Raw genomic sequence first — 27,456 nt, 5'->3', positions numbered from 1 at the left:
CTAGGAGGAGCATAACAGCAAATGAACGCTATAGATAATGCCTTAAGATTAACAGGAAATGGAGACCCTGGCTGGTTGGCTCAGTGGTAGAGCATTGTCCTGATGTGTGGAAGTCCTAGGTTTGCTTTTTTCTGGTCAGGGCACACAGGAGAAGTGACCATCTGCTTCTCCACTCCTCTCCCTTCTCTCTCTCTTTCTCCTCTCCTCCTGTAGCCATGACTCATTTGAGCAAGTTAGCCCTAAGTGCTGAAGATGGCAACATGGCCTCACCTCAGGCACTGGAATGGCAGTTGCTAAACAATGAAGCAACGGCCCCAGATGGGCAAACCATGCCCCGCAGTGGGCTTGCCAGGTGAATCCCGGTCAGGGCACATGTGGGAGTCTGTCTCTCTGCCTCCCCGACTCTCATTTAATAATAATAATAAAAAAGATTAACTGAAAGTGGAAGAAAGAAAATATTTTTTAAATCAACATTAAACGATAAATAAAAAAATGGTAGAATGTATATACCAAAATTATATAAAGTAGATTTTTAGTTGATGAATATTATAGATACAGAGAAGATAACTTTTTAGAATAATAAAAGGATAAATTCATCAGGAAAGCATAAAAATAATAAAAATATATGTAAATATATGTGCTGAATAATAGGTTTTTAAAATGCATGAAACAAAAGTTAATAGTAGTAAAAAACAAAATAAACCATTACATAATTAGGGTTGAAAATTTTAGCATTTCTCACTAACTGTTTAAGTCATTAATGAAATCACTTAGAAACCAACTTTAAGTGTTTTCCATTGGCAAAAATAGAACAATTTGAATTTCAATAAGGATTTTAATTGTAATGGGCCAAATCCAATTAATTAAGTTTAAATCCATAAATTCATAATGTTATTTTAAAATATTTAATTGGATACATTTGGATGATGATAGAAAATCTATTTCTTATCTTGAAAACTGGTAAATAAAAGAGAAAAATCAAGTATTTATTCTGAATGACTTGACTTTAGGTGATGGGCACACAATGCAATAAACAGTGTAAATGCTATTTAGATGTTTACCTGAAACCTAGGTACTTTTTTTTTTTTTTTGGTATTTTTCTGAAGCTGGAAACGGGGAGAGACAGTCAGACAGACTCCCGCATGCGCCCGACCGGGATCCACCTGGCACGCCCACCAGGGGCGACACTCTGCCCACCAGGGGGCGATGCTCTGCCACTCCGGGGCATTGCTCTGCTGCGACCAGAGCCACTCTAGCGCCTGGGGCAGAGGCCAAGGAGCCATCCCCAGTGCCCAGGCCATCTTTGCTCCAATGGAGCCTTGGCTGCGGGAGGGGAAGAGAGAGACAGAGAGGAAGGGGGGGGGGGTGGAGAAGCAAATGGGCGCTTCTCCTGTGTGCCCTGGCCGGGAATTGAACCCGGGTCCCCCGCACGCCAGGCCGACGCTCTACCGCTGACCCAACCAGCCAGGGCAAGGTACTCTTATTGACCAGTGTCACCTCATTAAATTCAATTTCTAAATAAAAAATGTAATTTAAAAAGGAAAAAAACTGGTAAATAAAAGAAAAATCAAGTATTCTGCCTTTTCTGTAAGAAATGTACGCTGAGTTATGAAACGGTGCAGAGAAGTACCGGTATATTTTTATAAAAGTACATAATCACTGTGTAACCCCCAGTGACTTAATGAACCTAAGCATTAAGCATCAATAGCAGCTACCTTCACAAGAGGGGTTACAGCCAGACCTGTTCCTTCTGATGAAATGACAGTGTCAATTACAGTTGTGCCAAGTGGGTTGAACTTTTGGTGACTGCTGACAGTTTGCAGAAAATATGGAGAACAGAGGAGTGTATTGATCTGCCCCACAAGTTTGCAGTCAGCAAAATCCAAACTGTAGAAGAAAACTCTGTATGCCAGATGCCTTGGGTTATTCAACAGATAAATTGTAAGAAAAACAAAGGCATGGTGTAGGAATAGATTGATCAAAAGAAACACAGAGGACAAATACAAAAATGGATGCGATTGTATTGTCTAAAGAGACACATGTAAGTGATAAAATTATGGTCAAAAACAAGGAAGTGATTCTACTATGAAAGTATAGGTAGTGGCTACTACCTTGGCAAGGGTTAGAGGGCTGGCATTGACAGGGTATGTGGGAGGTGACTGGCAACATTCTATTCCTGGACCTGAGTAGTGGTAACAGAAGTATTTGCTTTATAATAATTCATTAACCTGTATGTATATTTTGAGTGTTTTTTAAAACATTTTATTTTATAATAAAATGATTAAGAAAAAGGGAGGGAGGGAAAGGATGAAAGAGAAAAAAGAGAGAGAGATTTAAGATCAATTGCAATGTAAAAACCTTAGATCATGTTTTGTTCAAACAAACTATAAAACAAGTCATGAGAAAATTAGGGAAATCCGAACAGAATATTAATGATAACAATGAATTATTATTACTGTTTTAAATTGTGATAACAGCACTACAGTTATGCTTGTAGAAGGGATCTTATCATTTAGAGATACACAAAACTATTTACCAATGAAATTATGCGATGTCTGTGATTTGATTCAAAATAATCTTGGGGCTGCAGTGAGTGGGTGTAGATGAAATAAGCTATAGCCTAAATTAGTACTTTAGAGGTTAGGTATGGGTACAGAGGGTAATTGTAAAATCTACCTATGACTGTAATTTTTCATAGTGAAAAGCCTAAGAAATGATTTAAAGAGTAAGCAATTTTATGTCAATAAGTATATCTTCCAATTTTTTAAAATGTATTCATCAATTTATCAAGTTCTCTGATCTTTCATTCTATTCATTTTTTCTATACTTCAAATACTCAGTGGTCTGAAAAAGTTAATTTTCTTACATATTCTATAATTTTCTCTTCTTCTTTGTCTCCATGTAGTACCTCTTCCTGGAATGTTCTCTTTTTCCTTTACAACAGATCAAAATTGACTGTCTCATGAAATGTTTCATGTTCTCTCCAGCTAAAAATAATTTTTGCCTTATATAATCCCACAGCTATTTATTTATGCCTGCTTTTATATCACTTTTCACTTTCTTTATTGTTTCATAGTCACTCACGCATGTATACGTTCAACACATAAATGTTATAGATCAATTGTATTCTATGTTAGGGGTTTGGGGGAACCTGATAATAAATGAGATATGTGTTCTGCCCTACATATTTCCAAGGGATCTCACAAGTTAGTTGAAAAATTTATAAATACAGCGGTAGAGCATCAGCCTGGCGTGCGGGGGACCTGGGTTCAATTCCCGGCCAGGGCACACAGGAGAAGCGCCCATTTGCTTCTCCACCCCCCCTTCCCCCATCCTTCCTCTCTGTCTCTCTCTTCCCCTCCCGCAGCCAAGGCTCTATTGGAGCAAAGATGGCCCGGGCGCTGGGGATGGCTCCTTGGCCTCTGCCCCAGGCTCTAGAGTGGCTCTGGTCGCTGCAGGGCGATGCCCCGGAGGGGCAGAGCATCGCCCCCTGGTGGGCAGAGCGTCGCCTCTGGTAAGTGTGCCGGGTGGATCCCGGTCGGGTGCATGCGGGAGTCTGTCTGACTGTCTCTCCCGGTTTCCAGCTTCAGAAAAATTAAAAAAAAAAAAAAAAAAAAAAGAAAAATTTATAAATAAGAAGAATTTCTATTCTTATTGAAAAGCAGAATTCTAAGGTCCATAAAAGGGCTAAAGAGAATTTATTGTTGGTTTTAAGAACAAGGAGAAATTTACATGCCCCTATTCTATCAAATCAACTATTTCTTGAGGGACAAATTATGCCATATCCATCTCTTTATTTTCAGTGATTCCTAGATTTCTATGTTTTCTGGTTGGATGAACGTCAGTTTTATTAACCAAAGTATGAAATAGCAGAGGCAGAGCAGGTTTGGAGGTCAAGTGAAGGATTTAGATAGTGTCATATTGAGTTAGAGGTGTCTTGTGAGACATCTAGGTGGCAGCGACCAGTAGGTAGTGGCTACATGTGTGTGAATCTGGAACTTAGAAATAAGATCAAAGTTTGAGTCAGAGAATTATATGCATTTATATGATAGTTTCAGCCCTGAAGGACTAAGATCCAAATCTGGTGAAAATGTTCATGGGGTGAATGAGAGAAAGCTCAAGAAAAATAAGAGAAGACAGAAGTCACAGTGGCCGAACCATCACCACGGTAGATACCAACAATGTGCAGGTGACTAAACAGAAATAGGTAATGAGCTATCCTTTCCATTCTGTGAAAGGTCACTCACTCTTTGTGACCTTGTGGTATGGTATGTTGCTTTTATTTCTCAATATTTGGGCAACTGACTGAAACCATCAATCCTCAATGTTCTCCCATTTGGCTACAAAGTCAGGGTTCTTGGTTGCTGCATTCTCTTATTGCTATAAAGCAATGCTGACATTGCTTTCTATTTTCTACCGTCTGCAGTAACTCCTTGCATCCACTTAGATATCTTCCCTCCTAGAGTCCTTCTCTTTCAGTTGTTATCAGCTGAATTCCGTAGCTTGCCATTATAGAAATACTGTCTTTTTGCAATACAAATAACTGTGTAAGAGGTAAAAGACACATTAATTAGTTTCAGCAATTTGCTTCCTGTTGCAGAGAGATGAAAACTGATAAATTGGAAAAAAAAAAAAAGGAAACCAACAATTCCTGCATTTTACTTGTAAAATGCATTGTGCTCAGGCACTATCCTTCAAGGTAGATAGTGTCCTTTTACAGATTAAGAAGCAGAGATGTTAAACATTTGAGCTAACATTTATTGATAACAAGGATTCTTCCTGTGCATTAATATCACTTAATCTTCTCAACATGAGGTACATTATCTTGTGTTCTCCATTTTATAGTTAAGAAATAAAAAAACTAGAATGATTGAGAGATTTTCCCCAAGATCACAGTGCTAGGATCCACGACTCAACCCTATGCAATCTGTATCAAGAGTCTCTACTTTTACGTTGTGGTATATCATATACTCAAAAACAATGTAGCTGATAATGGGAGAATCTGGAACTTCAGGCTGGTTCTGTTTGGTTACAAACCTTTACCCTCCAGAAATGATACAGAGAGAGTGGTCCGGGCTTTGCTTCTAGAGCTTAGGGTGGGGAAATCTTTGAATACAAGTTGGTTTGTAGGCTCAACTGTGGAACATAAGAAAACCTGTGGATAGAGGGCCCTGGGAAATCAGAAGGGGCTTAGAAAAACTGAGATGGGAGGGAACAGGAACTCAAGAGTGTCTGTTTCAGAACTGTAAGGCCAAAGGGGCAGGATTGAATTTTCCTCCCTGGCATGTCTTCTCTTCTTTCTTCCTCTCATGTATATGACAGGCTTTTCCTCATTCAGGGTCCAGAATTCATAGTGCTCAAATTCAACAATCCTGTGAGTTAAATCATTGTTCAGTAAATGTTTGTTTAATGAGACAGGTTCTGTAATTAGGCTAGAGAGCTAACCATGGTTTGTTAGTGATTTACTGAATTTCAAATAGCCATTTTATGAAAGAACTTCTGGAACACGACACATGTAAATTGGAGTTATCTCTGTATTTACATGGGGACTATGGGAATAAATAGCAGTAAAGACATAGGTAAGTGAGATCTTGTTGTTTTTACTATTATTATTATATTTATTCAGGGACATGCGGTTTTAAAATATGGCAAGCCACCTAACTTTCATCAGTACTAGAATTAGTGGTAGTCAACCTGGTCCTTACAGCCCACTAGTGGGCGTTCCAGCTTTCATGGTGGGCAGTAGCGGAGCAACCAAAGTATAAATAAAAAGATAGATTTAACTATAGTAAGTTGTTTCATAAAGATTTATTCTGCCAAACTTAGCGAAAATCTGACATAAAGTACTTGGTAAGTAATTATTATTATATGCTTCAACTTGCTGTAACTGTGCTTTATAAATTTTATAAAGTAAAGTTACTTCCCTACTTTATAAGTCACCATTACTGTGGAACCAGTGGGCGGTTAGAAAATTTTACTACTAATAGAGATACAAAAGTGGGCGGTAGGTATAAAAAGGTTGACTATCCTTATCCTAGATTATTTCTTTCTCATTTTTGTAATTGGGTATTTGATTCCCCTCCCAGAGATACTATAAAGACAAAGGAAAATTTTTTCTTTTTTACTGATAATCAGAGGAATCATTTTATTGAGTGTTTTGGATATTGAATTTATACCAGATACAGTAATGCTCTGAACCACTGTCTGCAAAAAGCTGATTGTCCTTGTACTTAGTATAATCATTAAAATTGGTATATTACCTCCACCTCTAATTCTCAGTGTAAAATTAATCAGAATTGGTCAGAGACTGTTTATAAATCTCTCTCAGGAAATAGGAAAATCTGCTTTTTCTGACAAAGTGCCACCAGAAAAGCACTTTTTTTTTTTTTATTTTTCCAAAGTGAAAAGTGGTGGGGGGGCAAGGAGGGGAGGAAAGACAGACTCTCCTACATGCACCCGACCAGGATCCACCTGGCATGCCCACTAGGGGGCGATGATTGGCCCCTCTGGGACGATGCTCTTCTGCAGTCCAAGCCATTCTATAGCTGGAGATGGAGACCATGGAGCTGTCCTCAGTGCCCGGGCCAACTCTGCTCCACTGGAGCCTTGGCTGCAGGAGGTGTAGAGAGAGATAGAGAGAAAGGAGAAGTGAAGGGTGGAGAAGCAGATGGGTGCTTCTCCTGTGTACCCTAGCTGGGAATTGCACCCGGGATTTCCACATACCGGGCCAACATTCTACCGCTGAGCCAACTGGCCAGGGCTGGAAGCCACATTCTGACAAAGCTCCAGGTATGGCCTTTTTGCTGGCATAGCATACATTGTGTAAGTTAGTCCAAGGTCTATATAATAGACTTTATTTTTTAAATGAGTGTTTTATTTTGCTCTGACAACTTAGTCTGATTGGTCCTTTATCTCTTTTTTTCTGTACAGTTTTCCTATCATGATTTTTAATCTTTATTATGAAATATGTACCCTATATTTTTCATAAACTATACATGTTTAATTCTATATATACATATATACATACAGAATTTTGCATATAGGTTCAGGACTTCTGAGGACTCTAGATCTATCCTCTAAACTTAAACCCAGTACAAATATGTGTGAAGTTTTGAGACTGAGTTAGGCTGACTGAGTTACCCACTCTCTGTTTTGATAGCACTTAATTTATAGCTCATTTTTGTCAGTATGATTGCACTTCACTTCTCTCTTCTGTCCTTGATACTGACCTCCCTTTTTGTTTCCCTTGAATACCAAGCACACAGCACAAAACTGAGCCAATAAGTTTTGTACTTAGGAATTGATTAAATAATTGAATGAATTAGATTGGACTAGAAAATTCCATGAGAATAAGGGCGATTTCTGTATTTAATGGTTATTGTATTCCAGCTCCTAACATCATGCCTACCATGTAGAAGGGATTTTATAAATACTTATTGTTTAAACATTGAATGGCTTTAGTTTTGTTTATTGGAAGTGACTGGTGTATAGAGCTCTTATGAGACTTTGTAAACAAGTATGATGTATTTTATACCAACATAAACTTTGGTGCAAAAATGTCAATAGATATTCCCAACTGTTCTAAGCTTATAACTCAGTTAAACTCTTTGTATCCTTACTTCCACTTTCCCCACCCATGCTACAACTCACCCATACCACTTCTTATCTTTTATATAGTAATTTTCTTATGATACTGCATGGACTTTTAACTTCATGCCTCTGTCTTTGCTTATATCATTCATATTTTTTATCATAGTACACAAACATATTGAGCATTTACCATTTGCCAAGTATATGGCAAGCTGCTGGCCATGCAAGTACAGTACTCATTCACCGCCCACACCTCCACTTTCTTCCATAGGAGTAAGTTTCTAGAGGAAGAGATAAACATGGAAAGAGATTATTATAATCAAGTTAGTTAAGTACAGCATAGGTATTGTAGTCAATAATACTGTAATAACTATGTACACATCCAGTTGGGTACCAGAAATATTGGGGGTAACACCTTATAAAGTATATGATTGTCTAAGCACTGTCCTGTACACCTGAAACCAAATAAATAATATTAAATGTACTCTGTAATTTCAAAAATTTCAAAATAGAGAATATATAAAATTAGTAAAGTACTAACAGAGGGAAAAATGCTATGAGAATTCAGGGAAATTATTCACAGCTTTTTCCTGACTCTGGAGTGCCACTCTCCCATGGCTCCCTCCTAATCAATAGCTGTTAATACTCTGCTTATCCTTTAAGATCCAGCTCAAAGCTTTCTTCTCCATGAAGTTTTTCTAAATGTTTTTGCTTGATCTTCCCACATTTGCAGACCCTGATATAGCTTTCATAGTATTTGCTGCAATTCCATGAGACTACATTCCTATAAGATTATGGCCTATGTTAGGAATTATGGCCTTTCCGTTCCTTTGTGCCCCCCTCACAGTTCTTCAATGGTGTGTGGGACAGAAATTCCTCCTCTTAGTTAGTAAGACATCCCCCCACGCACACCCCACACCTCACCACATGGTGTGTTTCCTCTCAAGGATCTCAAAGTCATTTTGTCTGCAGTTCTTTACCTATATGTCATGATCGGTTGCCATGACTACCATTATGCAGTTGAAAAGTTGCTCTCCTGTTTAACTTCTCCCTTTTGAATTCAGAATGAGGAACTGATGGATCAACTAAATGGATGATTTGTCTTCTAGTCAGACAAGTGTTTGCTTCATAGGGGAAATCCACTTACTGTTAACTTATTTCTTGTATTTGGAAACACGTTTATTTTGTTCTCTGGGTATCTAGATCTTTGTTCCTATTTGGGGAGGGGAGGTCTGGATTCCAAAGAAATGATTTTGAAGTTATAAGAAAATTTACAGACTTTATTTTTAGGAATAGTTTATTATATTTGAAATATTCTCTGTATTCAGGTGTATGTGCCAAAAGGTCTAGAGATGTATCTGCTTATAAGAAACAGAGATAGCTCATCACACTACAGGGGAAAGCGAGTGGTTAAACAATGCCCTGATGCTACCCCCAGCACACATGTGCTTATTTAGCATGTAAAATATTTCTTTCATTTTCTTGCATGCTATGTAGGTCTAATAGTTTTGAAATGATTTTTTTTATATCTTTAGGTTATTTAACATCTTAAATGGTTATTTATTTCTTTTTTTGTGACAGAGACAGAGAGATAGAGTCAGGGACAGATAGGGATAGGCAGAAAGGGAGAGAGATGAGAAATATCAATTCTTCACTGCAACACCTTAGTTGTTCATTGGCTGCTTTCATATATTTGTCTTGACTGGGGGGCTACAGCAGAGCGAGTGGCCCTTTGCTCAAGCTGGCGAACTTGGGCTCAAGCCAGCTACCTTGGGCTTCAAGACAATGACCATGGGGTCATGTCTATGATCCTGATCCCACGCTCAAGCCTGAGACCCTGCGCTCAAGCTGGTGAACCCGCACTCAAAATGGTGACCTCGGGGTTTTGAATCTGAGTCCTCTGTGTTCCAATCCAATGCTCTATCCAGTGTACTACCACCTGGTCAGGTGATCAACTTTTTCTTAATAGCAGATTAAACCCCAAACTTTACCAGTGCTTTTGTGAAATATTTTTCAATTTGAAATAGTTTTCTAAACAGAGCAGCTCGGTGAGAAACCTGTCCTAGCCTACATTCTTATCCAACTTCATGGAAAGAAGAGAAAACCCCAAGAGAAAGCTGACTTACACCACTGCCACACATATCCAGACCAGTTTTGAATTCTCCCTCATGGGTTTGGAATAAGATGAAGAGAAAGGGGAAATTAGGAAGAGGTTAACACACACCCACTTATGTACCATTTTCCTTGCTATTTAGTTGTGTCTGATCTCATTTCTCTATTAATAGAAAGTTTATGAGGGCTGGCACATTCTTTTATTCTATGTTGTGCTCTCAAACCTCAAACAGTGCCTGGAACATGGTTTATTGACTAATACTCAGTGGTGGATGAATGAATGAATGAAAATATTTTGAGTTTTAGTCAGAAGCACTTTTTTACATTTGTAGCACCTATTGTAAATCCTAAAATGATGTGCTTTAAATACCTTTTTACATTAATGTTGCTTGCTAAATAAAAAAAAGTTCTTTTCAGTATATTCTTTGGAAGTACTAGTGACAAGTTCATTTGATAGCTAACTTCTTAACCTGAAAAGTATGCTTTTTCAGTTTACTACTGATTTGGAGGAATTAGCCTCAGATAAGAGAGAGAACCATGTCACAGTATTAACACCAGAGCTGGCCTCCGGTATGGCATATGTGTAGAAACAGTTTAAGATAAGGAGACAGTGTCAATTGAGATTAAAAGCAAGGACCTCAGAACAGCTAGATCTAGGTTCAGATTTCAGCTCTTGAACTGCTTAGTTCTTTGACATTGGCAATTACTTAGCCTTTCCAAGCCTTTGTATCCTCATCTATAAAATGGTCATAAGAGCATTCCAAACTTGCTGAGTTTGGCATAGGGATCAGATGAGATAATGTGGCATGTGTACATGCATGTTTCAGTATAATTTTTCCAGCCTGACCTAACTGTGGAGCAGAGGTGTTTATTCTTAGTTAAGAAGCTAGTTAAAGACTTTTATTCAGCTATCTGGAAAACTGAGTTTTAGATCAGCTCTGTTTACCTGGAATATTTCTTTATCTTTCTGTCTCATATTTTTTCCACTTGTAAAACTAGATCGTATTTAGTCTGATCTGTCTACTTAACAGGGGTTTAAGAACATCTAACCTAATAAATGAGAGATGAAAATAGCTTTGAATTCTTTACCCAAAAAGTGTTATAAAACTCAAATAGAGATCTATAGATAGTCTAAACTCAATTTAAACCAAATCTGACATAAATTCATTATGAGTACAGGACTTTGTGGCCTTATACTTTGTGATAACCAAAGAATATAGAAATCTTTGGCTGATGTGACAAGTATCTAGAGCACTTGTATCAAACAGGAAAAATGTCTTCAGAAAATAAATGAGTATACAGCATATAGATCCGTTGTGGTGATCATTGCCGTGAATCAAATGTTTAGTGCTATTCTTAAAGACATATTTCCTGTTACAAAGAATTACAAAATAGACTACTTAGTGTAACTGTCATATTTCAAAACATAAGCTCCAAGATTTGAAGTAAGAAAACCTTAAGTATATAAGAATTGAATTTAAATATATGATACAGGAAATTGAAAGTTCAAGCCAGTATTAGACTCACAGATTTTTTTTTTTTTTTGTATTTTTTCTGAAGTGAGAAGCGGGGAGTCAGAGAGACAGACTCCCGCATGCGCCCAACCAGGATCAACTTAGCATGCCCGCCAGGAAGCAATGTTCTGCCCATCTAGGGCATTGCGCCATTGCAACCGGAGCCATTCTAGCTACTGGGGTGGAGGCCACAAGCCATTCTCAGCACCTGGGCCAACTTTGCTCCAATAGAGCCTTGCCTGCAGGAGGGGAAGAGAGATAAAGAGAGAAAGGAGAAGGGGAAGGGTGGAGAAGCAGGTGGGCGCTTCCCCTGTGTGCCCTGGCTGGGAATCAAACCCAGGACTTCCACATACCAGGCCAACGCTCTACCACTCAGTCAGGTGGCCAGGGTTCACAGGGTTTTGATGAAAGGAATTTAGTTACCTAATCCTTTTTGTCATAAAAAATCACAAAATTTTTCTAAAAGTAAATGTTCAATATATGTTGGTCATAGATGATTGCATCAATTATTTTCCAAAACAAAAAATATAACAATATGAGCAGTTAGTGGTACTGAGAGATTCAAACAGAATTTTAATTAGATTGAATGAAAGATTTCAATCACAAAAAATTTAAATATTAATATGTAAGTTGGGGCAGAAATAAACTCAAGTTTTAGTAAGACTCATAAAAATATATTTTATTTTTAGATTCTGAAGTCTGTGATACCAAATTTCAATACATAGAATAAGTAGAAGAAAAATACCAAAAAGTTTGGAAATGACTGATACAATGATTCAACAGACTGAGAAAGAATGCCAAATCAGAGATCTGAATTGGGGCCTAGTTTGTCAAGCAGGGTGACTAGATACATGAATTAATATAAACAGTGAAGAAATGTAGAAAAATGAAAAACAAAATATTATATAAATAACAGAGCACGGCCTGACCAGGTGGTGGCACAGTTGATAGAGTGTTGGACTGGGATTCAGAGGACCCAGGTTCGAAACCCCAAGGTCACTGGCTTGAGCATGGGTTCATCTGGCTTGAGCACAGGCTCAACTGGCTTGAGCATGGACACATCAGTTTGAGCATGGGCTCATCAGCGACCCCATGGTCGCTGGCTCAAGCCCAAAGGTCACTGTTTTGAAGCCCAAAGCCACTGGTTTGAGCCCGGCTTGAGAAAGGGATCACTTGCTCTGCTCTAGGCCCCCAGTTAAGGCACATATGAGAAAGCAATCAATGAATGACTAAGGAGACACAATGAAGAATTGATGCTTCTCATCTCTCTCCCTTCCTGTCTCTCTGTCCCTATCTGTCCCTCTCTCTGTCTCTCTCTCTGTCTCTGTAACAAAATAAGTAAGTAAATAAATAAATAAAATAACAGAGCACACAATTGTTTAAGTTGCTTTAGTTGTTTTCCAATACTTTAACCTTTCTTCACTGTTAACATGAGATTCCCAAAGTTTGAACACTGGATTCTAAGACAGGAAGCTGGTGCTTTTGAATTTATATCTCAGTTCAGTTGCATAAAAGGTAATAAAAGTTCATGTATTTGCTCTTTGCAGAAACATCATTGAACGCTTGAGTGAAATAGTTCCATAGAAGGTGCATCCAAGCATAGATGTTTGTATGTTCTATGCAAAATTAGATGCGTGCATGTGCTTGTATATTTTCTATGCATGTTTCTAATTAGTAAACATCTTTCCTTTCACTCTTCTAGGACTGTCAAAAAATAGAGGGCTTTCATAATGTGGTAACTCAAGGCATGAACCTGACTTTTTACTTAGCCCTGATATCAAATAATGGAAATTACACGTGTGTTGTTACATATCCAGAAAATGGGCGTGTATTCCATCTCACCAGGACTCTGACTGTAAAGGTGGTAGGTAAGCATGTTTTGTCATAAGTGTGCATGACAAAAATGCAATACTCTTGTTTCATCTGTTAATCTAGTACAAACAAGTGTATAAAACCTGTAAGAAAAGCTTATGGTTTTTGTTTGTTTCTTGCATTATCCCTAGTGCTTCCAGCATTTCCCTCTGTATAGTGACCATTCAGTAACTATTGGCCTATTGGATGCATAGGTGAATGAGTGAAGTAAAGGCAGTCTCAGCAGTAAAAGGAGTGCCAGACAGATCTGTGTTCAAATTCTACTACTGCCGTTTACTAGCAGTATGATTTTGATCAAAGTCTCAGTGTTCTTATCTGATCTCTGAAACTTAGACTACCTAACATTCAGGGTAGCTAAGAATATTAGAGATAATATACCTATTATGCTAATGTAGTTCCAGACAAGCAGTAAAGACTCAATAAATAATAGTTAATATTATTATCCAAAAAAGTGCTTTAATCAGATTAAGTAAACTATGTATTTCTATGACTGCTGTTGTAGTTAATGATGAAGGTATTTTGTGGCAGTGTTTGGCTACTGGTTTGCGCTGAGAGAAGAGGGGATGAGAAATGAGAAATGAGAAGGATGATGTCTAAACAGAGTTGGAGACACCTATGTCAAACCTCATCTTTTTTTTTTATTAAAGGCTATTTTTATTTATTTATTTATTTATTTTTATTTTTTTATTTTATTTTTTTTTACAGGGACAGAGAGAGAGTCAGAGAGAGGGATAGATAGGGACAGATAGACAGGAACGCAGAGAGATGAGAAGCATCAATCTTCTGTTTTTCGTTGCGACACCTTAGTTGTTCATTGATTGCTTTCTCCTATGTGCCTTGACTGCGGGCCTTCAGCAGACGGAGCAACCCCTTGCTCAAGCCAGTGACCTTGGGTCCAAGCTGCTGAGCTTTTGCTCAAACCAGATAAGCCCGCACTCAAGCTGGTGACCTCAGGGTCTCGAACCTGGGTCTATCCACTGCGCCACTGCCTGGTCAGGCAAGGCAATTTATTATCATTTAAAAAAAATCTTTAAATCATTGGCATAAGGTATCTGCACAATTTTGTTCAAAAAGAAATCAAATCCCGTCTTTTAATAGATGGAAAGTAACCTATTTAGTTAGAGACATTTCATGAATTAGTAGAAGAAAATAATTCTAAATCCCAGGTTTCTGACTTGTTTTAAGGCTTTTTCTACCAGTCTGACACCAGATTCAGCATATGTATTTCTTTAAAAGAGCTTTAACATAGTGCAAATAAAATTTAAATTAAACATTTTTGTAATCACTTTTCCTCTTACTCTGCTTACTTTCTGAATAGAGTTGAGTTAGGGACTAATTCAGAAGGAAAAGCAACTAAATTTAGAAAGTAACATGAATGGACTTAAAAAGTCAAATGAATAATCTAACCTTATATTCATTTTAGCAGTTTTTCCTAATATATATATGCACTTAAATGCAATGGATGCTTTAATATGCATTACTTGATTTAATCATTATAATGAACCTGTTAAATCAGTTTAATTACTCATTTTAGAGTTGAGAAAAATTTGCTTTTCAAAGATTTAGTAAAAAATCAGAGCTGTATGGTTAGTATATGGCCAAGTTCAGGTTAGAACACCCTAGGCATTAAATCTTTGAAGCCTCTATTCTTCTTTATTTATTTTATTTTTTTAAATATTTCCATTGATTTGAGAGGGAAAGAGATAGAAGAAGGGAGAGAGAGAGAGAGAGTCATCAACTTGCTGTTCCACTTAGTTTTTTTATTTAGTTGTGCACTCATTGATTGCTTCTTGTATGTGGCCTGACTGGGAATCAAACCTGCTACCTTGGCACACCAGGGCTATGCTCTATGCACTAACCAACCCAGTCAGGGACAAAGCCTCCACTATGAAACATAATGTAATATAAAGCTCTCTCAGGATATTTTTTAGTCAATTTAGAAACACAGAATGTTATACAGAACATCAATCCTATGAATGAACCTTCAGCTGATAACTAGACATCAGGTATACGTAATATGCTGAACTCGTAATTGTGATTTTGAATTTTCCATTGACTTATCTCTTCATTTAATATTTATTCAATTTATACTATACACTCTGAGCATGATGAGGAGAATATGTAGAAAAGAAACAATTGAGCAAGACATACGAGCAATTAATTATGATGTAGTATGAGAAATCTATTTCATGTAAGCTTTGGAGAGCAAAAACAATGGTTAAACTTTCTATTTTAAAATATACAAGATAGTAGATATATTATGTTTGTTTCTTGGCTTGTTTTATATGAATAAAATATAATTGCCTATATATTGGATTGTGGGCCTTCTAAAGAAGAGGTGCCAGGAGGTTGAGAAAGGCTTCACAGAGGAGAAATTTGAAATGACTTACAAAGGAAAAAGAGTACATGACTTAACATCATCTCCCTTTGTTCTTTACTCTCTTCTAGGCTCTCCAAAAGATGCATCCCCCCCCCGGATCCATTCACCCAATGATCTTGTGGTCTATGAGAAAGAGCCAGGTAATTATAGCTGTGCCTGTGAGTTTCTGTTCCATTCTCTTAATTATAAGGAATAAAATGCCACAAGAGTTAACACAAGAGAATAGAGAGCTATTGTAAAAAACAAATAACAAACAAACAAAAAACATGAATTGAAACTGATGGTGTCAGAAACCAAGGCAGCTCTGGGTATTACCTATCTCATGGATCTCCTGGGGAACTCAGGGATTCTCTGCTTCTCTCTCAGCAGCTGCAGCTTCCTACTTCCTCTGTGAGAGGGTGTCTTCTGATTAGTGATTTCTCTTTGATGCAAACTGTAGCTTGCACAGAGCTTTTGTTTGTCAAGGTTGCAACATGAGCACAAGGCATCCTTCAAGCTTCTGTTCTACTACAAAGTGTCAGGGTTGGAGGTGGAGTCAGGACTGTGGATACAATAGTTAACAACTGATAGAACTAATACACCCTGATGTAGACTATGAAATGTTTGCTATGACTGTCTGGGTCTCTTTTGGTTTTCATTCAAGAAAAAAATCACTTGTAACTGACCAAATAAGGTATAATTTATTATTCTTCTGACTCATAACCTCCCACAGTTTGGCTGAAAACCATAGAAAATTTTTAACATTTTCTGTATTATATCTTTTATAAAAAATTCACAGCAATCCCAACGAGAGCTATAAGAAAACATTTGTTTAAAATGTACTGAAGGTAGTATAGGCAGTGATCAACATAGCTAGAGAGCAATAATGCCCTTCCAAATTAAGATAAAGTTTCAAGTAGTGGTCTGCCTTATAAAAACATAAAGAATACCCTAAAGGGTCTGCCAACCCCAAATGGGCCAAATTTCTTATTAGTGGCTTTATACAGCAATAATAACACTCATCTGCTATCACGGTAAATGCTTATTAGTCATCTAGATATGTTTTATCTACTTAGCACATTATACTTACAAAAGCTTGCTTGAATCTATGCTCACTTTTTCCTGCAATACGTTGATAGAGAAAACTGGAGAGGAAAGCCTAAGAACCATGCATGGAAGAGAAGACAGAGCATGATCACTAAGGGAGACAAACCTGAGTTCAAAATAAGATGACAATATAATTTGTCATCTCAACCTGGAAACTTTTTGAGAGTGAAAGCAGTTGATATTAATAACTAGAAAAGCAAGGATAAAACAGAACCATCTGAATGGCAAGCCTGAATGGAAGGTCATTCTAGGTCAAGTCTTGGTCTGCCATTTACTAATAATTTGATTGAGAAATGGCATTTTGCATCTTTAAGCTTTAGTTTTCACATCTGCAAAACATGAATCTAAAAACTGCCTCATGGTATTTTGTTGAAATTAAATCAGAATATGAATAGGTATAAATATTTAGCACAATAAGTTATACAAAATTTTTAGTGAGCATGCTTTTGTTATTATTACTATCATTTTCTGCCTAGACATCTCCCAACCTCACATTCCATCTCTGAAGATAATGTAGAATTTCTATTTGTACAGTGTCTTTAAATGTTCTGACCACACCTGGATAACTGGAGCATTTCCAGATGTGGCCTGTCCCACCAATCCTCTCAGGAATGGTACTGTCCCATTTTCTCTGGGCCAAGAACCAAGGAGCTGGAGAACCCTTTCTTAGTCATTCTTTGTTTCTGAGATACATAACAAAAGAAGAGTAGTCCTTGGAGATTTAGGGCTAAAAAAAGATGTTATTAGAGCCTTTTTGAACCAATGTCTTGTTTTAAAACATACATAAATTGTATTACAAGATGACCATACTAGTAATTTTATATAAAGATGCTGTTCTTTACTTGGTTTCTTTGGTTTGCATTATGCTACATTACCTTATGGTAACCCCTTAGAAAATTAGTGAAAAGTAGGATTTTAGGTACATATAGCCATGCAAAAGTTACAAACTAAAGGGTTAACTTGATTTATTTATTTATTTATTTATTTATTTTTAGGAGAGGAGCTACTCATTCCTTGTGAAGTCTTTTTTACTTTCCTTAAGGGCTCTCACAATGAGATTTGGTGGACTATTGATGGAAAAAAGCCAGAAGACACCAGTATTGACTTGAAGATTAATGAAAGGTATCACTGATGCAGGCAAGGGGGGTGACTAACCCTGTCCCTCAGTCTAATGCACTCTGATGTGTACTAAGTAATGAGAACAAAAATTTTAATTCTTGTCTATCATTAACAAAAATCAAGATTTTCAAGTTGTTCGTGGCTGTATCACAAAGCAGGATCACTAGACTTGCAGTCTGAGGCCCAAATGCCACCTGATGATCACACACTGATGATACCTACTTGAAAAGTAGATGGAGACCCTGGCCGGCTGGCATGTGGATAGAGTGCCTGCCCAGCATAGGGACATTCTGGGTTCGATTCCTGGAAAAGAAGCAACCATCTGCTCCTCCCCCTCTCCCCCTTCTCTACCTCTTCCCCTCCTGCAGCCATTGGCTCAATTGGTTCTAGCATTGGCTCCGGGCACTGAGGATAGCTCAGCAGATTTGAGCATCCACCCCAGATGGAGGTAGCCAGGAGAGTCTATCTCACTATCTCCCCTCCTCTCACTTAAAAAAAAAAAAAAAGTAGATGGAATGCTTACTCTACATGAATGAAAAGGCCATAATATGTGTTGATAGAGAGATAAAATCCTATCAGTATGGTTCTGTTCTTCTCTTTATCATGTCTGGAATCTGGGCCTATATGTATTTGTGCCACAGAGAATTGTGTTAGTTTCCTGTCTTGCAGTAAGCATGTATTTTTTTCTATCTTCCTCCTTGTCTTTCTTAATTCACATAATATTTGTGTCACATTTATAATTGACAATGATCTTTTTTTTTCATATTGGCCCTTGAATCTCACTAATGCTCTAATTTCCTTTCTCCTATTTGTAGTACACATCCCACTATATTGGAACATGAAACAAAAATTCAGATTCTGATCATTAAGAAAGTTACTGCTGAAGATCTCAAACGGAATTATGTCTGTCATGCTAAAAATGCCAAAGGAGAGGTTGACCAGCCAGCCAAGGTGAAACAGAAAGGTAATGGATGCATGCCCTCAGTGGATGAAACGCTGTGGTGACTAAGGAAAAAAGGAGAAATTGAGAACATGTGCTCCATCCTTGAGCACAACATCTACCACATAGTAATGAATCTAAGTTGAAAGAAAAATCTTGAGGAAAAGTTTTCACCTATGCAAATATACTCATAATAGTTTTAATAATTAGTACCTAAATTTGGCTAAAAACTTTGTGGTTATGATAATGAAGCATCATTACATAACTATATAGTCATAAAAATGAAAAACAAAGAGTATATATAAAACTTCCAAAGATAAATGGCCCCGGCCAGTTGGCTCAGTGGTAGAGCATCGGCCCCACATGTGAATGTCCCAGGTTTGATTCCCAGCAAAAGCACATAGAAGCACCCATCTGCTTTGCCACCCTTCCTTCTCCCACTTCTCCCTCTCCCTATCTCTCTTTCTCTCTCTCTCTCTCTCCTCCTCCCCTCCTGCAGCCATAGCTCTATGGAGCAAGTTGACCCTGGGTGCTGAGGATAGCTCCATGGCCTCTGCCTCAGGCGTTAAAAAAATGGCTCTGGTTGCAATGGAGCAAGGGCCCCAAATGGGCAGAGAATTGCCCCCTAGTGGGCATGCTGGGTGAATCCCAGTTGGGGGACATGTGGGAGTCTGTCCCTGCTTTCCCACCTTTCACTATATATAGAAAAAAAATACCAAAGATAAAACAGAGTCACATAAAGAATCTTTTTGAAATCATTATTGCTGACAGAGTTCAAGTCATACAAATGATCATACCATCCCTGACCGGCTGCTAAGTGGTAGAGCATCAGCCTGGCGTGTGGAAGTCCCAGGTTCAATTTTTGGCCAGGGCACACAGGAAAAGTGCCCATCTGCTTCTCCCCCCTTCTCCCGCTCCTTTCTGTCTCTCTCTTCCCCTCCCACAGCTAAGGCTCCATTGGAGCAAAGTTGGCCCTGGTGCTGAGGATGGCTCCATGACCTCTGCCTCAGGTGCTAAAATGGCTCTGATTGCAGCGAAGCAATGCCCCAGAGGAGCAGAGCATTGCCCCCCTGGTGGGCATGCCAGGTGGATTCTAGTCAGGCACATGCAGGAGTCTGTCTCTCCGCTTCCCTGCTTCTCACTTTAGAAAAAAAAAATCATATCATATGATTTAATATTTTGGAATTTTTCCTAAAAATAACAGAAAGAGAATTATGTACTCATCAATATCCTTAGCATTATCTATAATACTGAACATTATAAATAGCAACCATCTAATAGAATGCAAGTAAAGTCATATGTAAAATATTTGTCAAAAATATAATTTTAAAATCATTACTATAAACACTATGTATCATATTAAAGCAGGGTTATAATATACAATTAGCCACAATTGTGAAAACAAAAATTATTTAAACTATGACTTAAAGTGATATAAAATTATTTCTGTTGATATTGCTATATTTTTCTACAATAAATGAAAATTCTGAAGCTTTCTTGTGTAAGCTGTTGTTCCTGAATCAGACCACACCTAAAATTATTTTGGGTTCTCTGAGAATATCAACCAATTAATTCCTTTAAGAATGTGTTTCAATAATCTGGAGATAGATAATGATGATTTATCACACACTGCCAAGTCATTCATAATTATTTCAGATCCTGGTGTCAAATGGTGACTATAATATTTATATTAAAAGTTTAAAAATAAGTTAATTCATAATTGTTACCTTTTTCAATGGGATTTTAACCTTTTAAAAAGCCAATGAAGACTTTAGCATTTTAATTACAATTTAGAAAGTAAAGAGCAAAGGCTGAAAGTGTATATACTTCTGAAGAAGTCTTAAGATTGGGTTCTGGCCACTAGCTCAGTTGGTTAGAGCAGTGTTTTTTAACCACTGATCCATGAACCCATGCCTGTCTCTTAATTTCATGCTAGTCCATGAAAGTGATAACCACCCTGATGCAACATCAGTGTTGAAAAACACTGGGTTAGAGCATCATCCCAGTATACTAAGGCTGCAGGTTCAATCCCTGGTCAGAGGACATACAAAACTCAACCAATGACTGCATAAATAAGTGGAACAACAAGTCAATGTTTCTGTTTCCTGTCCTCACTCTAAAGGGTCAATAAGCATGACCTGTGGTGGTGCAGTGGATAAAACATTGACCTGGAATTCTGAAGTCACTGGTTTGAAACCCTGGGCTGCCTGGTCAAGGCACATACTATGAGTTGATGCTTCCTACTCTTCCACACCATGCCCTTCTCTCTCTCTCTCTCTCTCTTTCAAATCAATTAAAATCTTTAAAAAATTTTTTAAGTCAATAATTTAAAAAATATATTAAAAGAAAGTTTCAAGATTGGTTTTAGAGAGTTAATTGCCTCTGTTCCTCAGAAATCCATGTAAAGATCCCAACCAGGCAGTGGTGCAGTGGATAGAGCATTGGCCTGGAACACTGAGGACCCAGATTTGAAACCTCAAGGTTACCAGCTTGAGTGTGGGGTCATCTGGCTTGAGCACAGGATCATAGACATGATCCCATGGTTGCTGGCTTGAGCCCAAAAATTGCTGTCTTGAAACCCAAGGTCACTGGCTTGAGCCCAAGGTCTCTAACTTGAGCAAGGGGGTCACTGGTTTAGCTGGAGTCTCCCACTTAAGGCACATATGAGAAAGCAATCAATGAACAATTAAGGTGCAGCAACTATGAGTTGATGCTTATCTCTCTCCCTTCATGTCTGTCTGTCTTTCTCAAAAAATAAAGAAAGAAAAAAAGAAAGAAAGAAAGAAAGAAAGAAAGAAAGAAAGAGAGAGAGAGAAAGAAAGAAAGAGAGAGAGAGATGTAAAGAGAAAATACTCAACTATCTGTTATAGGACAGTGTTTCCTAAAGTCCATAAGAACACTAGTAAGGCTCCAGACTCAGGTGACCTATGTTCAAATCTTGGCTGTTATGCATCTTAATTTTGTGACCTTGGAAGAGGCACTTCACATCTCTGAGCTTCATTTTCTATTTGAAATTGCTAAAATAGTACTACCTCATAAGTTTGTTTTAAAGTACTCGGCACAGTTACTGGCATTTAAACATATACATTTAATGTGTAATAAATTAGTATTTTTTCCACAAGATTTTCATAGGTATTATTTGACAAAGGTTTGTATAGTCAAGTCAGTATTACTTAAGTTTAAGTTAAACAAAAATCAATCAAATTACTTTAGTTCAGTGTGCTTTAGTATCATTAACTTATCACCATTTGGTATGAATATCTGCAGGGGGTTAGAATACAGTAGGCAGGATTTTTTCAAATATTTATATATTTGACTCCAGATTCCCTTACTATGGAATATTTTGTCTTTAGAGGCATGTGTTTTAGGAGGCAATTGTGGAGGCTGACATAAATTTTAACTTATTGTCAGGTAGATAAGATCAGTGCAATTACTTAAAAGTGTTGACTCTAGGAGTGATGTAGAAGTCTATGCACCGAAGCTAGCTGAGTAGCTCTTTCACAGAAGGGCACTCTCTTGGTTTAGTATGAATGGCAGCAGGAAGTGAAGTGACAGTTGATTTTCCAAATTACATTATGATATACTTTGAAGTGTTTTTATTTGTATTTACCTTATTTAGGATTCTTTAAACTACTTGGTTTGGTGTATTTATTTATTTATTTACTTTAATTAGGAAAAAAATTGGCCCAGGTTGGCTGGCTTAGCAGTAGAGCATCAGCCTGGCTTGTGGAAGACCCGGGTTTGATTCTCAGTTAGGCACACAGAAAAAGTGACTACCTGCTTCTCCACCTCTCCCTCTCCCTCTCTCTCTCTCTCTCTCTCTCTCTCTCTCTCTCTCTCTCTCCCTCTCTCTCTCTCCCTCTTTCTCTCTGTCTTCCCCTCCCACAGCCATGGCTTGAATGAGCAAGTTGCCTCCAGGCACTGAGGATGGCTCCATGGCCTCACCTCAGGCGCTAAAATAGCTCGGTTGCTAAGCAATGGATCAGTGGTCCTAGATGGGCAGAACATCAGCCCCAGATGGAGGTTGCCATGTGGATCCCAGTTAGGGTGCATGCAGGAGTCTGTTTTTCCACCTTCCTGCCTCTCACTTGATAAAAAACAAAAAACTAGCCATTCTTTCTTCAAAGGTTTTGCTCATCCTTTAATTTATTCATTCACTCATTCATTCCTTTCTTCTAGTGCTACAATTGAAATTAAGATAGAGTACTCATGCTTGATGTTCCACAGGTCACTGAGGTTCTCATTAATTTTATTTCATCCTTTTTCCCCTCTGTGTTTCATTTAAAATAGTTTTCAGTGTTCACTGATCCTTTCATTTTTTATGTCTAATATGCAGTGTTTTTAAATTGAAAATTCTGTTTTTTGGTTTTTAAATTTTCATTTCTTTGTCAGAATACCTATATTGATATTTCCTATTTGCTCTTATAGTACTCTTTTTTTTAAATCAACAAACATTTAAAATACTCATCCTTTATTTTTTATGCAGAAAAGCAATTTATTTCATTATCAGCACTTATACAGTTAGTCACAGAGAATAACATGCCTACTGGTAAAGCAGGTCACCCAAAGTAGAGATGGTATTAAACTAGTGGTCAAGGACTAACTCCTGAAGGAAAAAAAAAAAAAAGCACTCTTATACATTCCCTCTTCTCAACTTGACAGTCTACCTGTCAGGTTAAACACATACACATTTACAACTTGGTATTCCCAAGTGTCTTTTTAAAAACTATTTTACAGAAAGGAATAATCATATGTACACAGTTAAGAAATACACTGACAAGCAAAAATATGTAGTGTATATGAACATGTAGTTTTGACTTACCGCAAGAAACTGAGAGAAGACTGGTCCACATAGGACAGCGGTTCTCAGCCTATGGGTCGCGACCCCGGCGGGGGTCGAACGACCAAAACACAGGGGTCACCTAAAGCCATCGGAAATACATATTTTATTTAAAAATGTATTGTATATTTTCCGATGGCTTTAGGCGACCCCTGTGTTTTGGTCGTTCGACCCCCACTGGGGTCGCGACCTATAGGTTGAGAACCACTGGCATAGGAAGATGTGCCTCCTGGAAAGTTAGGTGTGAAGATGTTTGAGTAGGAATTTACAGGACTGGTGTCCCCCCTAATTCCTGAATAAAAATTACATCTTGCTGGACTTACACTTCAGGCCTCAGCCACCTACCTCACTTGTGTCTGTTCTTTAATTACTCCTGACCTTTACTTGAGTCTAAAAAAAATTGGGGATAAAGCATAAGAAGAAAAAATAACCACATACAACATTCCCTTTTCAGTAGCTACTTTAGATCATTTTTACTAAAAAAAAAAAAAAAAATTCTGAAGAAAATTTAAAATAAGCCTATGGTTTTTCTGAATCAAGTCTACCCATTAATATTTAGAAAACAGTTTTGGTTTGGGCTAATGGCATTGTTGAGGGAATCTAAAAGCATAAGAAGTGTGGACTCATCTAAGACATCTGTCCTTCTGGATCCACATTTCCTTTGGGGTCTTCATCATTATAAGTATTCTCTGCCATTTGCCACACTTGCATGGTATTGCCTTCCGACACAGAACAGGCCACGCAAGGTTCATTGGGATTCCAGGAGAAATCAGATCTCTTGGCAGTGTGATCAGTATGAATGAAGAACAACTCCAGTGGTCCATCTTCTTCATCTTCTGGGGATTGTTCCTCTCCAATTTTACTTAAATCCCAGACATTTAGTCTGCGATCAGTACCACTGGAAGCCAAAATTGTCTCAGTGTGAGGTGACCTCTGAACCTGGAATATTTCATCCTTACGTGTTTCAGAGGAATGCAACTTAGAGTTTTAGATTTCTCGGATCCCACAAGGCAACAGTCTTATCAGCTGATCCTGTGGCAAAAATGAACTCACTCTAAGGACTGAAAGGAAGGAAGTTCACTTCAATAGTGTGAGTATCAACTGAATGGCTTGGTTTGAAAGTATTATTTGAGCAGGTATCCCCTATCATCCCATAAAGTTTCTGATTATCAGCAATTGACCTAATGACTCAAAGGAGCAGATGCCAGAAGCATCTTCTACTACTGCTGTATGTACACCCTGTAAGGACGGTCTTTGCAGCCACAACTTTCCTCTCTTTGGAACAGTGTTAATTCCATAGGAAGAAAGTGTGTTTTTGAAGCACCAAGTAACTGTCCACTGAGATTTGGGTTTGAAGAAAGCCTTTCTTCTGATATCCAGAGAGATGCAAGACTGGGTTACACTCTCTAGAAGAATCTGGTTTAGAAGGATATTTTCTACAGTCAAAAACAAGAACAAAACTAGATGGAGTCTTTATTGCAATGATGCAAGGGTTCTGTAGCATATAATGTGCCCTTATTACTCTGTCATGGTTGATCTTGATTTCTATTTCAATTTTTCCACTGACAGAGCCAGAACCTCCAAATTCTTCTTCCTTACTGTTGAAGTGAGAAGCATCAAACTGAGCATGCACACTGGATATCACAAAGTGGTTTTGTTCATCCAATATGTGTGTCCCCAAAACCAGTCAATGAATACTAAGATCTTATCTTTCTGATCTGGTTATCTCTGGAAGCCCTTGTGCAGTTAGACTGGGCCTCTCTAAAGCATGAATCATCACCAAACCATAAAGACAAGGAGTATTCTTTGTCCATATTTTGTGCATTTCACTGAAGACATATACTTCTTCGTCATCAAAGGCTGCTTCCTTGTTGGCCATGGTAAACAGGCAAACCAGGGGGATCCTGGGGTGGGGAGGCTATAAGTGCTCCCTTTGATTTTAAAGCCCTAACTGCTAATTTTATCATCTTTGTCAATTCTGGTTCTGTTTAAATTGGCTAATTTATTTTCTGATTGTGGGTCTTCTTTTTCCTTTTCTGCATAGTTTTTTTTTTTTGACTCATTTTGGACATTATGGATTACATTATTGAGTGTCTGAATTTTGTGAATGTTAAGTTTTGTCCCAGCAGTTAGTTAACTTACTTACATAATAACTTGTGTATTATTTTAAAGCATTATCATTGCTACAGTGGGTCTAAAATAGCCTTTTCTCTAAGACAGAATTGGGCCAATTTTAAGTCGTCAGCCCAACTGGGGTTTCTACTTAACACTTGATGAGCTAAGTTTCTTAATTCTGAGTGGTCTTAACTCCAGCAGGTCCCAGACCCGCGTATGCTCTTAGAATTACTCAGTTCCCAGCTCTCTAGCAGTTGTTTCTTCCTTCGCCCTCCTCTTTCACTGGTAACTATTCTTTGCCTAACCTTGTGATGATGTCACCCTAAAATGCAAAGAAGTATATCCTATTTCCAAACATTTGTGGATTTCTAAAGCTTCATTTCTACACAATTTTCCTTTCTTTAATACCCAAGCCGGTATGTCAACAATCCTGAACTCTTCTTTCTCTCTCCTTAGCTCAGTGTGACTTAATGTACCTTTTGTTTCCCCTGTCTGTGCTTCTGTCCCAAAAGTATCTTCAGTTGATTAACCAGGGTGATCGTGGCACTTACCTTTTTTGTGCTCTTGCTCTCACAGATCACACTCCTACACTATTTTAGATATTATGAAGTATTACAGTATCAATTATTCCTCTAAGGTAAGAAGCTAAGGTCCAAAATGTACAAATTTTAAAATACTGTAATAGCAAACAAGTCGGGTTTGCAGGTCAGTTCAGTCATAGGTTTCTGGATCACTGTCATTTAAATCTTTGTAATTCAGGAATATGGTCATCACCACAGCACCAAAGATTATTGAGAAGTCCCAGCAATTTAACAAAGAATAGGGAAGGAATACTTGGAAGTCCAAGCAGCTGGCATTTTTGTTGGGAGACTCCATGGACAGCAAGGCCCCAACTACAATAATGACAGTGATGAGAAGAGCAGTTCTTTAAGGAGGAACATGCATGTAGACCCATAACTTGAATTAGGAAAGAAGACTACAGTTAAGGTGCTGAATTGGTTTCACCAAGAATGGTTAGCTAAAACTTTGGGCTTTAAAGCTAGTTATTACTGTAGAAATGCGAAATGAGTTCTGATTCCAGGGAGTAACAGCAGAGCAAGTGGCTAAATGTGGCTACATTCTGACACATATCAGGGAGATCAAAGAGAGAAACAGTTCAGGAGTCCAATTAATCAAAATGCATCGCCCCTTCCTGATTGGAAACTCTTCAGTCTTGGATTGCATCAGAGTAAAATCTTTATGCCAAAACATCAGACATTCCAGCTGGGGCAGATGGGAAATGTGGGCTGAGGGTCACCCTGTCCCTACAAGCCAGCACAGCTTTATATGAAAGCTTTCATTTTTAGAACACTTTCTGCATTTAATGTAAGTCACTTAGTAATTGGGCTTGTGGATTATTTATCTTGAGTTCATTTCATTAAATAGCATTAAGAACTTCCTGATATCATCAAGATGGCCCCACAAAATGTAATCTGTAAATGTGACACTTATAATTGTATGACACACAAAGAATTAAAAATTCCCACAAGAAGTAAAATGGTCAGTGATAAAATGAATGTGGCTGAGGGAAATTAATAAGGGTAATTGATCTCTTGATCATTAAGGAACATATCTATTGATATTTTTAAAAATCCATTTCAGGTAAATACAATACATCCACTGACCTCTCTTTTTCCTCCCTGTTGTGAAATGTCTACCAGGATGAAGCCAAAATAACTGCAGAAATAATGAAGATGATGATGAGAATTACCCCAGTGTGCTGTTAATGTAACATGTACTTGGAAACACCAAGGACACAGCAATTTTCACTGAGTTTAGTAATTCCTCACCAACAGCACTGACATAGTGTCTGTCATTTTACAATGGAGTTTTCTTATTTTAAAGCACC

The 27,456-nt window shown here is 37.9% G+C and overlaps 1 protein-coding gene and 1 pseudogene across 3 annotated transcripts in view; one reads left to right on the top strand and one right to left on the bottom strand.

The window, feature by feature from the left end:
- Window positions 1-27,456, top strand: part of IL1RAP (interleukin 1 receptor accessory protein) — a 155,773-nt gene that overhangs the window by 114,097 nt on the left and 14,220 nt on the right. For all 3 annotated transcript variants that reach the window (XM_066241326.1, XM_066241325.1, XM_066241327.1), the window contains exons 5-8: window positions 12,919-13,084; window positions 15,537-15,608; window positions 17,550-17,676; window positions 18,489-18,637. In XM_066241326.1, coding sequence (XP_066097423.1) covers window positions 12,919-13,084; window positions 15,537-15,608; window positions 17,550-17,676; window positions 18,489-18,637 — 514 coding nt within the window. The remainder of the gene's footprint in view (window positions 1-12,918; window positions 13,085-15,536; window positions 15,609-17,549; window positions 17,677-18,488; window positions 18,638-27,456) is intronic.
- Window positions 24,081-25,332, bottom strand: LOC136311992 (histone-binding protein RBBP4 pseudogene; annotated as a pseudogene).

Source organism: Saccopteryx bilineata, chromosome 8 (assembly GCF_036850765.1).
Source record: "Saccopteryx bilineata isolate mSacBil1 chromosome 8, mSacBil1_pri_phased_curated, whole genome shotgun sequence".
NCBI classification, from domain to species: Eukaryota; Metazoa; Chordata; class Mammalia; order Chiroptera; family Emballonuridae; genus Saccopteryx; species Saccopteryx bilineata.
The sequence above is the reverse complement of the archived record's forward strand: the minus strand, read 5'-3'. Positions and strand labels throughout refer to the sequence as shown.